Source organism: Gadus macrocephalus, chromosome 17, assembly GCF_031168955.1.
Source record: "Gadus macrocephalus chromosome 17, ASM3116895v1".
Classification (NCBI taxonomy): Eukaryota; Metazoa; Chordata; class Actinopteri; order Gadiformes; family Gadidae; genus Gadus; species Gadus macrocephalus.
This window is the reverse complement of record NC_082398.1, coordinates 3,858,881-3,872,864: the sequence shown is the minus strand read 5'-3', so window position 1 is coordinate 3,872,864 and position 13,984 is coordinate 3,858,881. Positions and strand designations below refer to the sequence as shown.

The 13,984-nt window shown below is 44.6% G+C and overlaps 2 protein-coding genes across 2 annotated transcripts; both read right to left on the bottom strand.

Annotated features, from left to right (window-relative positions):
• Positions 1–1,479: 1,479 nt before the first annotated feature.
• LOC132475631 (gamma-aminobutyric acid receptor-associated protein) lies at positions 1,480–4,527 on the bottom strand. The gene is made up of 4 exons (XM_060076865.1): positions 4,291–4,527; positions 3,475–3,553; positions 3,245–3,363; positions 1,480–2,609 (listed from the first exon to the last, which is right to left on the bottom strand). The coding sequence occupies exons 1-4, from the start codon at positions 4,378–4,380 to the stop codon at positions 2,529–2,531; spliced, it is 369 nt and encodes a 122-aa protein (XP_059932848.1). The 5' UTR covers positions 4,381–4,527; the 3' UTR covers positions 1,480–2,528.
• Positions 4,528–6,251: 1,724 nt separating this feature from the next.
• On the bottom strand, positions 6,252–13,795 carry LOC132475610 (CTD nuclear envelope phosphatase 1A). Its single transcript, XM_060076839.1, has 8 exons — positions 13,052–13,795; positions 10,965–11,031; positions 10,079–10,197; positions 9,919–9,990; positions 9,171–9,287; positions 8,763–8,874; positions 7,736–7,820; positions 6,252–7,615 (listed from the first exon to the last, which is right to left on the bottom strand). The coding sequence occupies exons 1-8, from the start codon at positions 13,154–13,156 to the stop codon at positions 7,552–7,554; spliced, it is 741 nt and encodes a 246-aa protein (XP_059932822.1). The 5' UTR covers positions 13,157–13,795; the 3' UTR covers positions 6,252–7,551.
• Positions 13,796–13,984: the final 189 nt, after the last annotated feature.

Sequence of the window (13,984 nt, the reverse complement as noted above, 5' to 3'; positions counted from 1 at the left end):
AAATGATGCGGCGGAATTATGATAGTGGTTGTGCTAATTTGACGAAAACAAAAAGCTGAGAAGAAAAGAATTGCAGATACACTGCCGAAATTGACTTCATTTTTTACACCTGCTGCTGCCACAGCAGCCGCTGCTGAACTTGCGACAGGCTCTGCTGTTGGGGAAAATGATGAAGTGGAGGTGGAGGAGGAAGGAGGAGAGGTGGGTGCCGAAGGAGAAGAGGTGGCTATGGAAGCCGAAGGAGAGGAAGATGAAGACGAAGATGATTTGGCGGTGAGTAGTGCTATGCCATTTACCACTAGCAGCAGTGGAAACAGTTTCCTAATTGGCGACGACCCTGCACATTGGCCAGAAAAGTTGACAGACAGTGAGAAAACAACAGGGGAAAAGACAGATGAACAACTAATTTTCTATCAGTGAGCCCTGGCTGAACAAGGTATTTGAGTTGACAAAGTACATTCTTGTTGTATAAAGATCATTGCCAAATGAAACATGGTGTAGTGAGTATGTTCTAATGCTGTGTTTGTCTGTTTTTCAGGTTGGGTTCTATACTGCTGCTCACCACTTTTCTCTGATATGAAGACTTTTGAGAAGACGACAACAGTAGGACTTTGTGTTTACAAATGCTTTCTGTCTCACACACACACACACACACACACACACACACACACACACACACACACACAGTTTTACTCACATGAAATGGTGAAGGCAACAGGGAAAATGGACATTTGAAGATGGAGAACTTAACCACTTGCACACCTAAACACCCCCCCCTCTCCCTCGCTCCCTCTCTCTCTCTCTCTCTCTCTCTCTCTCTCTCTCTCTCTCTCTCTCTCTCTCTCTCTCTCTTGTCACTCACTCACTCACTCACTCACACTGAACCACTGATTTGCCTGTCTCTCACTCACACACACAGCCACTGTTATTCCTGTCCACACACAAAATCTTTTCATTGGTCCTGTTTAAATGTAAATGGTGGTTTTCATAGACTCATATCCATTTTGTATTTTAGTTCTGTTAAGTGCAAGATCATTTTGTATCTCTGGCAGAGAATGGAAATTCTAATCTCTCTCTCTCTCGTTTGAGTAATAAACATGTAATTTTGGCAAAGGCTGGAGAAATCTGAAACTGATTTTACTGTGGAGAGTTGAGTGGCAGTGCACTAAGGGTTTATTGCGATTCTAAGAGTATTGGGATGGTTATTTGTTTTGTGTACGTGTTTCAAAAATGAGGGCCCCATGTCTATATTTTGCCTAGGGCCCCAAAATGGCTAGATCCGCCCCATTCGTGTTACATAACTTACCTGGAGGGCAGAATCCTGAACTGTGGCCCAAACAAAGCTGTTTGCATATTGACTCACTAGTGTACTTAAATTCAGAGTATACATATTCTTTAATAAGGATTCTGATGATGGGTACAGTTTCATAACATGCTCGTCATTGATCACTGATTGTCAATAAAAACAGGAAACACCCCTGGCTTTTATCATATTTTATCTGGTATGTTCACGAGTGGAGAGAAAGAGCTATATAATGCAGCTGCATACAGAGTTAAATTATTTTCTTTAAAATAAAAACCCAAAAGTCAAAAACATAATTGGACTGCGCTTTACGACACCTTTATAAACGAAGCCTTCTAAAAATAAGAACAATAATTACATCAATAATCATAACAGCATTAAAGTAGGAGACCGACCACTGAAAGCAGGCGTTGACAGTGGAGGAATCATTAGTCTGACATGTTGTTCTACTTCAGTCTAAAATCAGTTCTGAACTGAGGTTATTAACTTGTAAATTAGCAGCTAGAGTGTCTGATAGACTATTTAATTCGTTAGCCACTCTAGTGTTCCAGGGGAGAATGTCGCCAAAACGTATCGGTAGAACCAAGAATTTACCCAGCCAAAAACAGCTTGCTTTTGGCTGGTAACTAATGCCATATCTCCAACCATGGGTAGATGCATTACACTCCAAAAAAAGAAAATAATTATCCCAACTGAATAAGTTGCAAATTATTGTCATTGTCTCCCAGAGCTGATTTTATCTAACATTCACTCTTTACTACAACCTTGTTCTTCCTTCCACTAAAACATAACTACAAAATAACAAACGACTGGGTTATTGAACCTAACTTTAACTCTTTTTTTTTCTTTTTTTAAACGGCATCCAAATAGCATATATACATCTATATAAATAGATATATATACATAAAATGAGATAACTGGCCAGGGAACCACTCAAGCAATGTCCTTTGGGTAAAGAAGCCAGGAGCAGGGGAGCACAGAGTCAGACTGCAGAAAGAGTAATAAAGACACGCAGGGAGGTGGAAGTGGGGGACAGCAGGGGTGCGGCGGCAGGGGTGGTGGTGGAAGTGCATACGACATATGTACTCTGGGGCCTCTAGGCTGCTGAACTGGATTTAATATTTCAATGAATGATGGGAATACTTCAGGGGAGAGGGGGGAGAAGGAGGACGAGTGATGGTGGTGGTGGTGGTGGTTGGTGGTCGGGGTGGTCAATGTAGTGGGTTCAGATTTCCCTTTGGCTTTCTCCGTATACGCTCTCGTCACTGTAGGCAATATAGAGGAAAAAGTCCTCTTCGTGGTGCTCCTAAAAAGAAAGGGAGAACATATTAAGTACAACATAAGCTTGATGGAGCGTAAACAGCAATCAAAGTGTTAGGTGGGGAACTGTTATAGAGATATATTTTGATCTTAATGGCTGTTTTTCCCCCCAATAAGAAATCCATCCTTGATTGTCAATCTTTCTCAAAAGAGCTTTATCAGGTCCAGGCTGAGCGCGTGTGTCAATTACCCATTTAGCAGGCCGCTTTAGCTCGTAGTAGTCATGGTAGTTATTGTAATGGTTCAGTTGCTGTAACCGGCTACTCTAGCTACTGCATACCAGACTGCTAGTTTTCCAACCTGTCAAATGTTGGTCGTAACGCTAGTCACAGTTAGTTAGTCATAATGTTATGAAACACCGCCCATTAAACGTGGAAGGAGTAAACTAGCCCCTATAACACAGTAGGGTGTTTTGTCTCCTGGAATGGGTTCAGTTGGCTGAGGACGGTTGCTAGTAAGACGACCTGTTTGTTTAACCTGTTGTGGTCACCTAGCAACCAGAAGACTACAACCGGAACGAGACCACAAACGTCTTGCTCGTGGAGGGGGCGCGGTGGTTCTGCATGGGGGCCCTTAACGGGTCCACGGGGGGGGGGGGGGGGTCTGCCTTCCAGGGCTTACCTGGTACAACAGTCCCATGGTGGCTGAAGTGGGTGGAATGACGTTGTTTACGAAGAAGAAGAGAGCATCCTCCGCCCTCAGGTGAATTCTTTTCCGGATGAGGAAATAGAACTGGCCCACTGGGAAAGACAACATGGCAGGGTTTAGTTTTTTAACAGGCAAAACGTTTTTGAAACGATGCCTTTGTATAAAGTCGCGTATATTATACTGCTGTAATGAGCTGGGTCTACCCGTCAGGTCTGAGGGGACCAGATATTTCTTCTTGTCCAGGTCTCCTATTCTGGCTTTGGGGGCTTTTTCCACGATTACCTGATCGTGGAAAAAAAGAAGAAGAATTTAATTAATTATTTAATCATAGCGCACATTGAGTACGGGGTGGTTAGACCCTTTCATGCCTTGTCCGCCGAGCATGAACTAGACGGGCGAGGGTAAACAATCTTGACGTAAACAAGTAGGCCCTATCCGATTGGTTAACAGCGCCTATTTTAAGGTACTCTCTACCGGACTAACAATTTCCCCACCCTATCCTCAAACTACGATAGGTTATCATATATCTGTATAGAGTAGTTTGGTGGCATTGCATTGTAACATTAATCCTTCATAAAACGCACAGGACAAGGCTTACTATATAAGATACTAAATAAGCACGAGGACAAAACGATTATGCAAACGATCATTTGGTTTAGAAAATGAAATCGCTCCTTTTGATCGCGGAGGACCTGTGTAGAGACAACACTATGTGGAATGGCAGCATTATTGTGTGGCCTGCGGTTTATTTCGTCAGGCCGTCCTGATCGCCGTCAGATGTTTTTAAGATACGGAGACACGACAACAGAACCTAAACGGAGCACAGCGTCCGCAGAGGTGGCACACCCTTATAATAACGCCATTGGTATTATAAATGTGGTATAATAAGACACAGCCTTCGATCAAGACGGACAACATGTTAGATAAGGAACAATTGTTTAGGCTAGCCGTGATAGCCACCTTTAGCGGAATGCTAACAACACGGGCTGAGCTAAAGGTGCGCTAACATCCCAACTTACTGGAACCCGATCGGGATACTTCTTCCTTATCTTCTCGCCCTCTGATCGCCTCTTCTCAAATGGGTGCTCCTCTTTGTATTGGAACTTCATTGTGAAAGGAATGACAGACGGGTAATCGGTAAAGAAGAGTGGTTTTCTTGTGATTTTTCAGCGGACGATATATTTTAGGTGTCACTCGAGGAAAACAAACGGTGCTAACTAGCGTTAGCTCTCTACAGCTGTTTTCCTAGTGCGACTAACGCGGAGTGATACAATAACAACATGACTACGTATAACGTCCAAATGCAGGATACAACGCTCTGTTTCTTTGGAAAAAAACACAGTATTGCTGTTTTTTTAACATCATGTATTTTGGCCAAGGTAATCTCTATTTTCTGTAATCGTAAACTCCATCTGTAAAGCTATGAATCATTTTAAGGGGACTATATTACTTTGCACACCGACTGCGCTGCATCATTCTGAATATATAGCGAAGGCTGTGAAGCGGCATCTGCCCTTGTCATATGACCCGGGCCCTGCAGTTTCCAGCAAGAAAAACACACAAGGAAATGAGGCAAGATGCTGCCCTCGAGAACTGTGGTAGTCCAGCCGTTATCGGTTAAAAAGCACAAAATGGGTACTAGTCAAGGTCACAACAGTAAAGACCAACATCCTTAACTTTACCCCGTGCACAAAAAAACATGGGGTGTGGAATGTGATATGGTATATATAGAAGGATAACAGCATAAAACCAAGGCATATTAAACAATGTAATTTATCAAACAATTAAATGTAAATAATACTAATTCATAGAGTAATGTCAACAGTGCTTGAACACTAGCATAAGAGCATTCAGCATTTTACAGTGATCAGAATATCAGATCACGTTTCACTAATCTAATTGATTGAAACAGCAATCAAAATAGAGGGAACAGACACACCTTCATTCTGTTTGTTGTCTGTGTGTGTGTGTGTGTGTGTGTGTGTGTGTGTGTGTGTTTAAAGAAAAAACGCCATTAGGAAACCAACCTATCCAAACGACCAGATACGTTTTTCTTCTCTGTACAGAATAGAGAAGTTCGGAATGGATAACAATATTGGAATGGTTTCAATATTGTATTTATTTCAAACGGTACATGAAGGTCATTAATAAAATCCTATTCCTATGTTTCTCATTTATAAATCTAACAATACAATCATTCAATATAAATTTAAACTCATGTTTAGCAAAGCTTATAATAAACAGAGGTAGAAGGCATACGTATGAAACTGTAGGTGTTTTCATGAAATAACTGCAGAAGAGCAGTTTAAAATGTTCAACTGCCCATTGGTGTAAAGAAAAAGTTACTACCTTTGACAAATAGTTTGCAAAACTAACCTGTGAAGTTTGCTCAATTATCAAGTATTTCAACTTTGTCATGGGTCACCCCAGGAAAAAGTAAGTTTAGTTTTAGGTCTTACCACTAGGTGGTGTTCAAGTGTAAATCAGAAGGGAGTAGGATATGTTGTTTTGTTCTCCTGCCTACTCTTCTTGGCTTCTTCACAAACAAGCTTAAAAGGTAAAGCAGGCAATTCACTTCAAGCAACATTCTAACGTGTTTAAGTTCAAAAATCGTAATCAGACAAAAAATATACTGCATCTGGGGCTATCACAGTACTGTTCAATCATTTCAGTCATTGAATTTATCGGATGATTTACCCGCCTTTCTCCCTTCCTTCCTGAATATCTGCAGCATGCCCTCTGCCATTACACATAGCCACGGTCTTCCACAAGTCTTGACCGACTTATTGCTAAACCTAACAACTAATCACGTGTTTGGAGATGCTTTGAGGGAGGCCGGGATTTTTTCAGTTGGATAAAGTACTTTGGCTAGTTTTTCTGGCTTGCTCTAGCTTAAATGTCTTAATCACCAAGGCCCAAATGTTAGACACCAAACGTAGACACAGTAGATTAAAAAGCATGAAAAACACTGCAGATAGAGTTGATTGATACTGACAAGTGTTTTATTAGTAACACAGACTTGGAGACAGCCGATAAGAAGCCATTTTATGCTTTGACAAGACTGAGATTGTTGAGAAGGCATTTAAAAGATGGCAGGTAAGACGGTTGAACCCATACAGTATGGGGAGCAGGTCAATTTAAAAAGGGGCAGGCTGAAAATATGAATCGGATACAAAACCAACTGCAACAAAAACAAGAATTAAGTGCAAGTCATTGAATGAAATTAGGATGGTATCACATGGTAAAAGGGACAGGCGCAAAATATCATGGTATCCAAGTCCTAATATAGCATAATAGCAGAAGAGGAAACAGCAGAAATTGGAAAAAGTGACAGCAGTCATCTCATTACCAGACACTTCTTTTTTTTTTTTTTTTTAAGTCCAGTCAATATCACCGATTCACTTACAGTTTGAGAAAGTGATGAATGTGGTAAAGGAAAAAATGAACGAAAAAGGGAAGAATATCAGTCTGCTGAGATGTTTTTCCAGAACGACTTCTATGGATGGTAGGTAGCAAGCAAAACTTCATCACATCACATACATTTATCCGTCCTGGTGAAAAAAAAATATAGAGAGAAGTACCTCAGAAATATCTGTCAGATAGCACTAATCACCGCTCGGTCTCGGGCGATTGATCTAAAACCTTTGTGAGGTCGGGGTAAACTGATGGGGTGGTTTGCAGTCTACTGAAGTGCAATGTTCAGAGTGATGGAGAAGAGCCAATACGAGATAGATGTCCTTTTTGTTGCCACACTGATAATCCTCTTCCCCATCGTCATCAAAACTAAAAGTTTTAAAAAGACTACACGGAAACGCGGCAAGCACCCTCTCGACCCGCGCGCGCACAATGGCACCTCCGGGCACGCCGCGCCGTGCGCCACGCCGAGGTCAGTGTCAGGAGCGGTAAGGCATAGAGGCTCCATTCTGGTTTTCAAAAAGCAAAAAAAAACAAAACAAAAAAAAAACGGATCAAGAATAATAATAATAAAAAAAACTAAAGCCGGCTCCCTATCGGTTCCCCGAGGAGCCTTGGGCTCCATCGATCCCCAACTGTTCATCCCTTCTCAGGCACGTCGCCCCCAGCCCCCCCGTTCTCCACAGCGCCAGAGGAGCTGTTCAAGGGAGCGGGGGGGGCCGAGCGGCTTGGCCAGGCGGGGACCCGAGTGACGAGTACGGGGATGGGGTTGGGGGGTGGGGGTGTGAGGGGGGACGGGGGGAGCCGGCAGAGGAGGGTGGTGGGGGGGCCCCCCTCAACAAGCCAAAGGCCCTCCTGGCTGGGGCCTATGACCAGAGTCCATGCAGCTGGAGGTTCCGACTGAGGACGGAGCGAACGTCAGCGGTGAACCTGGGGAGAGACAAGCAGAACAAGGGACACCGTGAGTGTCCCCGTGTCGTCCAGGCCTGCAGCCGTCCCCACCCCCACTCAATGTGGTGCACGTGAGAGCCGAGGCGTGGCGGCGGTTACCTTAGTGCGTCCAGCATAGGCAGCAGGTTAAGAAGTGCTGTGTCACTAGGGTCGCTGAACCAGGACTTGATGGGTATTGCATTGTCTGCAAAGAAGACAAGCAAAACAAATATTAAAAAAAAAAAAGGTGTATTCAAGAACAGTGCATGGTGTTATTTTGGGGCCGTGTCTGTCATGTCATAGGTCAATGATTATGTGCCTTGGGTCTGCTAGTTCTGCCAGTTCCACCAGTCCGGGTTGTGTGTCATTAAAATCACTTCTGACATTGGTTCACGTCGAGTCAATGCTAGTAGAAACAATATGATCTTTTTCCGAACACAGATGACTGATACTGTGGTTAGCTTTAATGCGCTGATCCAAAAATCACAAAAGAGAGTTTGTATTGCAGTGGGCCAAGCAGGTTCTGTTGGCCAATACGTGACGCATATCACAAGGTCACATTATCAATACCGACAGCCCCTCGTTAAAGCTGCTTGTGCACAGACAACACAGATAGCTTTCACTTCCCTGATTCCCATGGCAGACTCAAAAAGCACACTCAAAGTCTTAACTCATTTTCCAGGATTTAAATACCTCCCGAGGGCGGCCAGAGTGAGGGAAGGGTCCCCCAAGTTTGGTTTCCCCGACAGCTCTGTAGATGCTATTTCAACCTTGGGTTTTTCAAAACTAATTTGGGAGAGATTCTGGGAGAGATGCGAGCGTGTGTTTTGCAGTGTCTCGTGGGCCCGGGACGCCGAGGGGCTGGGGTGACTGCGGGGGCGAACCAGACACATCTCACGCGACGCCGTCATTCAAGTGCACGTCCGTATGCTCCTCTTGGTTAGACACCAATCTCCAGGGGGAGGTTGGAGCCCACATTTGGCACAGATGTCTCACGGGGTAATGCTTAAAATGGAGACTAGGATCGCTGACCAAGTTGTAAAAGCTTCAAAATGTCGGCGGTTGGGTTGATTGCTTGTTCGAGGAATGAGAACAGTCATCATGCGTCATTAGTCTGTGTGCATGGAGGAGTGGCGTGGGCGCGTACCTGGATGACTCCGGTAGGCTCCGGGCGAGTTGTCCAGGATGACGATACTGGACAGGTCGGCGTGGACCACGGAGAGGTCTTTAATATAGCTCCCGAGGTCCAACGTACAGTGCTGCCGAGGGGACAACAGAGGCACGACGTTGGATGCAATGCGATGCATACAAATGTGCATTAGGGAAACTAATGATGGAGGCACGAGTGTGTAAAACTGTTGATACGTCTTCTTCAAATAACTTTTTGCTCTGCATTCATGCCATAATTGGCCTCAATCAGATTAGATTAAAAAAATAACATTCTTGAGTCCAATCCGACAAATCGTGACGGAGGCGATAGATTCCCACCCCTATGGTACCATAGTCAGTGCCACAAACTGGTGATGGTTTGCCCACCGGGTAACCGATGGAGTACCTGTCGGTAGTATCTGCGTTTCAGGATGTTCCTGTTGTTGTCCAGCTTATCCGCCACCGCCGACCCGTAGATCTCCATGCTGGCCGTGAACACCACTAGCTCGTACCACTGGCTCACCTGGACACGGAGGCAGTTCATCTTAGCGTCTCGGGACAAATAAACAAGACGTGGGTGAAGGCTACACAAGTCCTGGGTCTGCAGTACCGGCCGAGGCCAAGGGTTGGTGCTCACTGATGGCTCCGTTCGTCATCGAACACAACCAAGTAGCCAAGAAAAAAGGGCCAAGCAGCCAAGAAAAATATAATAAATCGCAAAAAGAAAAGCCAAGAAATATTATCAACTTTATTAAATCAGTTACATTTCTGTTGATTGACTCATCGTCATTAATTCCCAGCTGCCAGATGTGAGTAATTGTAATTTTTGGCAGTAGTGGTTAATAAAATCAAATAAAAGACAGCCGACTTTGTCCCTCTTGATTTCACTTTTTCAGTTCAGTTTTCAGTAAAAAAATGTGGACATACCCTTGATCACAGAGGTGATAGTGGGGCCGAATACTTGTGTAAATCATTAAGCTAATGATGGGTCTGCAAAGCCATTAACTTCATGATGAGATAAACCTGGGTAGATCCCAACTATTACACCTCTGTGATTAAGGCCGTTAACACAAGCTGGTTGGAAACCCCAAAGAAATACATTTCTGTCGCTCCACTGGAAAATTGATTGCAGGAAACTTAAAAAGGGCACTCACCACTTCTAGAAAGAAGTCCACATGTGGCCTTTTGTGTACAAAAAATCGGACTGGATGTTTATCAATCACAACCTGCGAAGAAAAACAGCAAACATTGAATGAGAGGGTGGGACCATCAAAAAGCACTCGACTCGTTCCTGTCGTGTGGGCTCGTACACACCTTCAAGATGAAATCTGGCGGCGTCCCGGGTCTGACTGTGGGTCTGAGGACGCCGTCGTGGTGAGAGTGGATCAGCGTTTCATCCAGGTCCAGAACTAGAATCTTCCTCTTCACAGTATCTGATGGCACACATACAAGTCTGAATGAGCACTCCCTTCGGTAGGTGGAAGCGAGTGCAGGCTGGGTAATTTAACACCGTGGCGGGATGAGACCACACAGGATGTTCTTCAAGGACACCTACAGGGTTGCACCTGCTCCCCGGGGCGCTCAGACAGAAAGAAGCCCATACTAAAAAGGGATACTCCTGCATTATAATGGCCTTTTTAAACGCTGTTACCTGCCATGGCAATTAGCACCCTTGATTACAGGAATATATGGGCATCAGGGACCAAACTAGAACCCACTCCCGTTCAAAATGGCACCGATGACATTTAAGCTGAGCTTGCGTTTTATCATAAGAAAAAAAAACATGATTTTTCCTATGGTTAAAAAAAAACAACACCAACAATTTTTATATGTAAAAACATCCAAAGACATTCTCTAATCTAGAAAGCCGGATGAAAGAGACTTGCAGGACCCATACAGACGAAATTTACCTAAAAGGACCTTCTAAACAAATGTCTCCCGAGGTGAAGGTGAATTTACATTAGGTAAGGTTACATGATGCCAGAGAGAGGCATATCGTCACACCATGCGTCGGCCCGAACAGCACTCTCGCCCTCACAACATTCGTCGTTGCGTTACTCGTTAATGTTTACTGCTGTTCGGCTTTGGGCTCTTCTTCATCGAATATAAATCAAGCTTGAAGGATATACCTCCAGTTTCAGTCAGCTGACTATTAGCCGCGTCCTGGGTATATGTAAAGAGACTGATGGAGCATACTCACTGAGTCTGTTTCTGGATATGGGGGAGAGAGGCAGCGTGTCATAACGCACTGTCTGGTACTGGATTATCTGAAAACAGAAAATCAATGCACATCAAGTACTGAAAACATGTTGTGGCACAAAAATGTGGTACAACCAAATAATTGTCTCAGCAATAAATGAAGCCTCGATAAATACTTGAATTACTGAAGTGCCACAATTGACCGACTTCAAGAGTCGTTTGTGAAAAACAGACAAATGTATTCAAATTTAACCTATAACCTGGTCGTTTGATTATCTCACTTCTAAGAACGTGTTTGCATTTCCCTGGAAAATATCAAGATCAAAAAGTCTGGACTAAATATTGGTCACGGTTTCTTTAAGGGCATTACAAATAAAGCTTGATTTCATAAAACTACAATAAAATAGAACCAGCTATGCTGGGGGCAGGATGTCAAAAAGTGGTTAAAACCTTATTCTACACAAAGAAGTAAATCCACCCTGTTCCTGGATGACGTTTGTTCAACTCAGCAGACCGAAGAAGAAATGTGCCATATTAGAGCTGTGCTAACCCGTTAGCCTTAGCGCCCACCTCCTCCCCTCACCCGCCTCGCAGGCTCTGATCTCATGGAAATGACTCCAAAGAGTACCCTCAGTGCTGGGGCCCGGAGGCTCTGCACTCTGCTCCGCTGGGGCTATTTATACCCCCCCCCGCACACCGCCAGCTGTCTGCGGGTGTCAGCGGAGCAGGGTGATATGGTGGGAAAGGAAGCCCTGCAGGGTGACTTTGGCCGGGCCTGGCTTGCTTGGCAGTACCCCGAGCAGCCGGCGTGGGGGGGGGGGCCTCCCCTCACAGCACCCTGGCAGGGGGTGATGCGAGGGGAAGCCCGTTGGCAGCGGCAGATGTGGGCACCGCGAGACGGAGGCATAAGCCCTCTATTGACTCCGCCTGGTCATCAACTGATGACCGGATGCCGTCAGCTGTATGGAGCTCGGCGGGCGATTATATTATTAGGCAAGCATTAAGGTACCTGTGCCTCACAGGGTTGTCTAGATACAGAGGAGCCACTTCCGTTTGTGGATGCACAATCACAGGAAAAGGCGTTATGAACTCTGGAGCATGACAATCCGGATATTCATAATACTACGGGGGTAAAGGTCACCACTAGCCCCCCGGGTAGGCTCTGCATTGGGGAAGCACCTTGACCCTTACAGAGAACGGGCTTCTAGCTAAGATGTTGGCGTCTGTCTTTCTCAGAAACAATAAACATGTTAAGGCTTGGTGTAGTTAAGCCCATCAATACAGCGCCATTTGTTTTTTACTGTCCGGGAATTGACACGCTAGGGACACTTGGCCTTGTGATAGCAAACCTAGTGCACAATGGCAGTTATGAGAGTTATTAAGAGAAAGAACAGTAGAAGCTCTGTGCTGAAAATATCTGGGAGTTTATCCACAACCTGGACTGGACTATTTACTCACACTGTGCTGACACGTGACTGCAAGTTCCCAACAATAAAAGATTTAGACCAACCCCTAATACCAGGATTATAACGAACCGGCAGTCCTTCAACTGGGACTTAAAGTGTGAGGCAGCGTAACAAAGTCCACTCATCATCACAGATGCATATCTATAAACATCCCAACACCTGGGTGCATTGCTACACGGCACGCAGCGTGCCTCAGTCAAATGCCATGTCTATTGCTGTGCCAAAGTTGAATCTCACAGAAGGTGAAAGTATAAGTGCATTGGTTCATTCATGCATCCGTTGCTACGGTGTTGACTGCTCACATCAGATGGTCTACCCATCTGTTAAATGTCAAACGTAGGCCACTGACAACTTCAAGTCAAACCTAACCAAATAGTTTCAAGCATTAAAGTTAAAATGTAGATTTCATTTTAAGTTTTCCTGATGGTAGCTGACGTTTTTGCACCCATTGTGAAAAGTAAATGATGCATCCCGTTTGGTTCAAATTTGGAGGGAAGCTTGCGAACTTAGGCCATTACAGCCGTTGAACATGACTTTAGCATTACAGGCATTTCAAATCACAGCAAGAGTTTAATTTCACTCGTATAAGCTAGTATCCGTTAACACTTCATATAATGCTCACCGTTCGGAGGTTTTTTCTGAGAATGTACAAAATGAACCCCCATAGTCTTGACGTTACATTGAGGAAAGTGCGGATGCCGAGTAAACACTGTCGGGTCTTGAGCATGTTGATCCGCTACTGAAGACCCCGCAGGAAGAAGAAAACGTATATTCTTGATCGGTTTCGGAAGCTGCACGAAGATGTGAGGTAAATTGCAAGGAACTTGCTTAACAGCGATACAAAGTCCGTCCGGTTATCCGCAGCAGCCGAACTAGCAGTTCAAACAAGAGGCCAAGCAAACGTGTGAGTACCTCGCTCTGCACACTTGTGGCCCGACTCTCACCGAAGATAATGCACAAACATTGTACCTATGGTATAGTTTGTAAGTTACCACGTGTACGCTTTACCACGTACACGCTACAGGACGTCTGCGTCTCCAAGAGTCTTTCCCCGCTGCTCGTAGACAAGCTTGCCCCAAAATCGGTGTAGCAATTAGCTATTAGCCCGCTAGCTATCACTAGCTTGACAGGGTGACCACCTTGAACCTTTGAAAAATACGATACAACTTTAGGTCTGGGCGTCTTTATGTGTCGAGCCGACTCGTTATGGTTTCATACGACGTCCAATATGGCTAAGGGTTTTCCCGGTCCTTCAAGTCGAGCTAGACAGCATAAAATCTGTTTGTAGTTCACTGCAAATCCGGAATGAAACTGCGAGCCGCCATCGCCGTCTTGCCGTCACTTCCGTAAAGAACGAAATGGTTGCGCGCGGCACGTCCACGTGGAAAGAAAATAAACAGACGTGGACGAGCGGTTACTGAGTTTGAATTTAGTTTTTTTTTTTGAGGAAATCGAAGATTAAGGGTTTTATTATGGAAGTAAATAGCCGTGGTAATACGGGTGCCCGTTTTGATATTGGATATATCTGCAGGAAATCCATATAAACCTATTAATT

Coding starts and splice junctions, on each gene's coding strand:
- LOC132475631 (XM_060076865.1), bottom strand. CDS start 4,380: ATGAAGTTCCAATACAAAGAGGAGCACCCATTTGAGAAGAGGCGATCA. Junction 3,364..3,474: donor GGTCCCCTCAGACCTGACGG/GTAGACCCAGCT, acceptor TGTCTTTCCCAG/TGGGCCAGTTCTATTTCCTC. Junction 2,610..3,244: donor CCATGGGACTGTTGTACCAG/GTAAGCCCTGGA, acceptor CTTTCTTTTTAG/GAGCACCACGAAGAGGACTT.
- LOC132475610 (XM_060076839.1), bottom strand. CDS start 13,156: ATGCTCAAGACCCGACAGTGTTTACTCGGCATCCGCACTTTCCTCAAT. Junction 11,032..13,051: donor TCAGAAAAAACCTCCGAACG/GTGAGCATTATA, acceptor TTCTGTTTTCAG/ATAATCCAGTACCAGACAGT. Junction 7,616..7,735: donor CCTATGCTGGACGCACTAAG/GTAACCGCCGCC, acceptor GTCTCTCCCCAG/GTTCACCGCTGACGTTCGCT.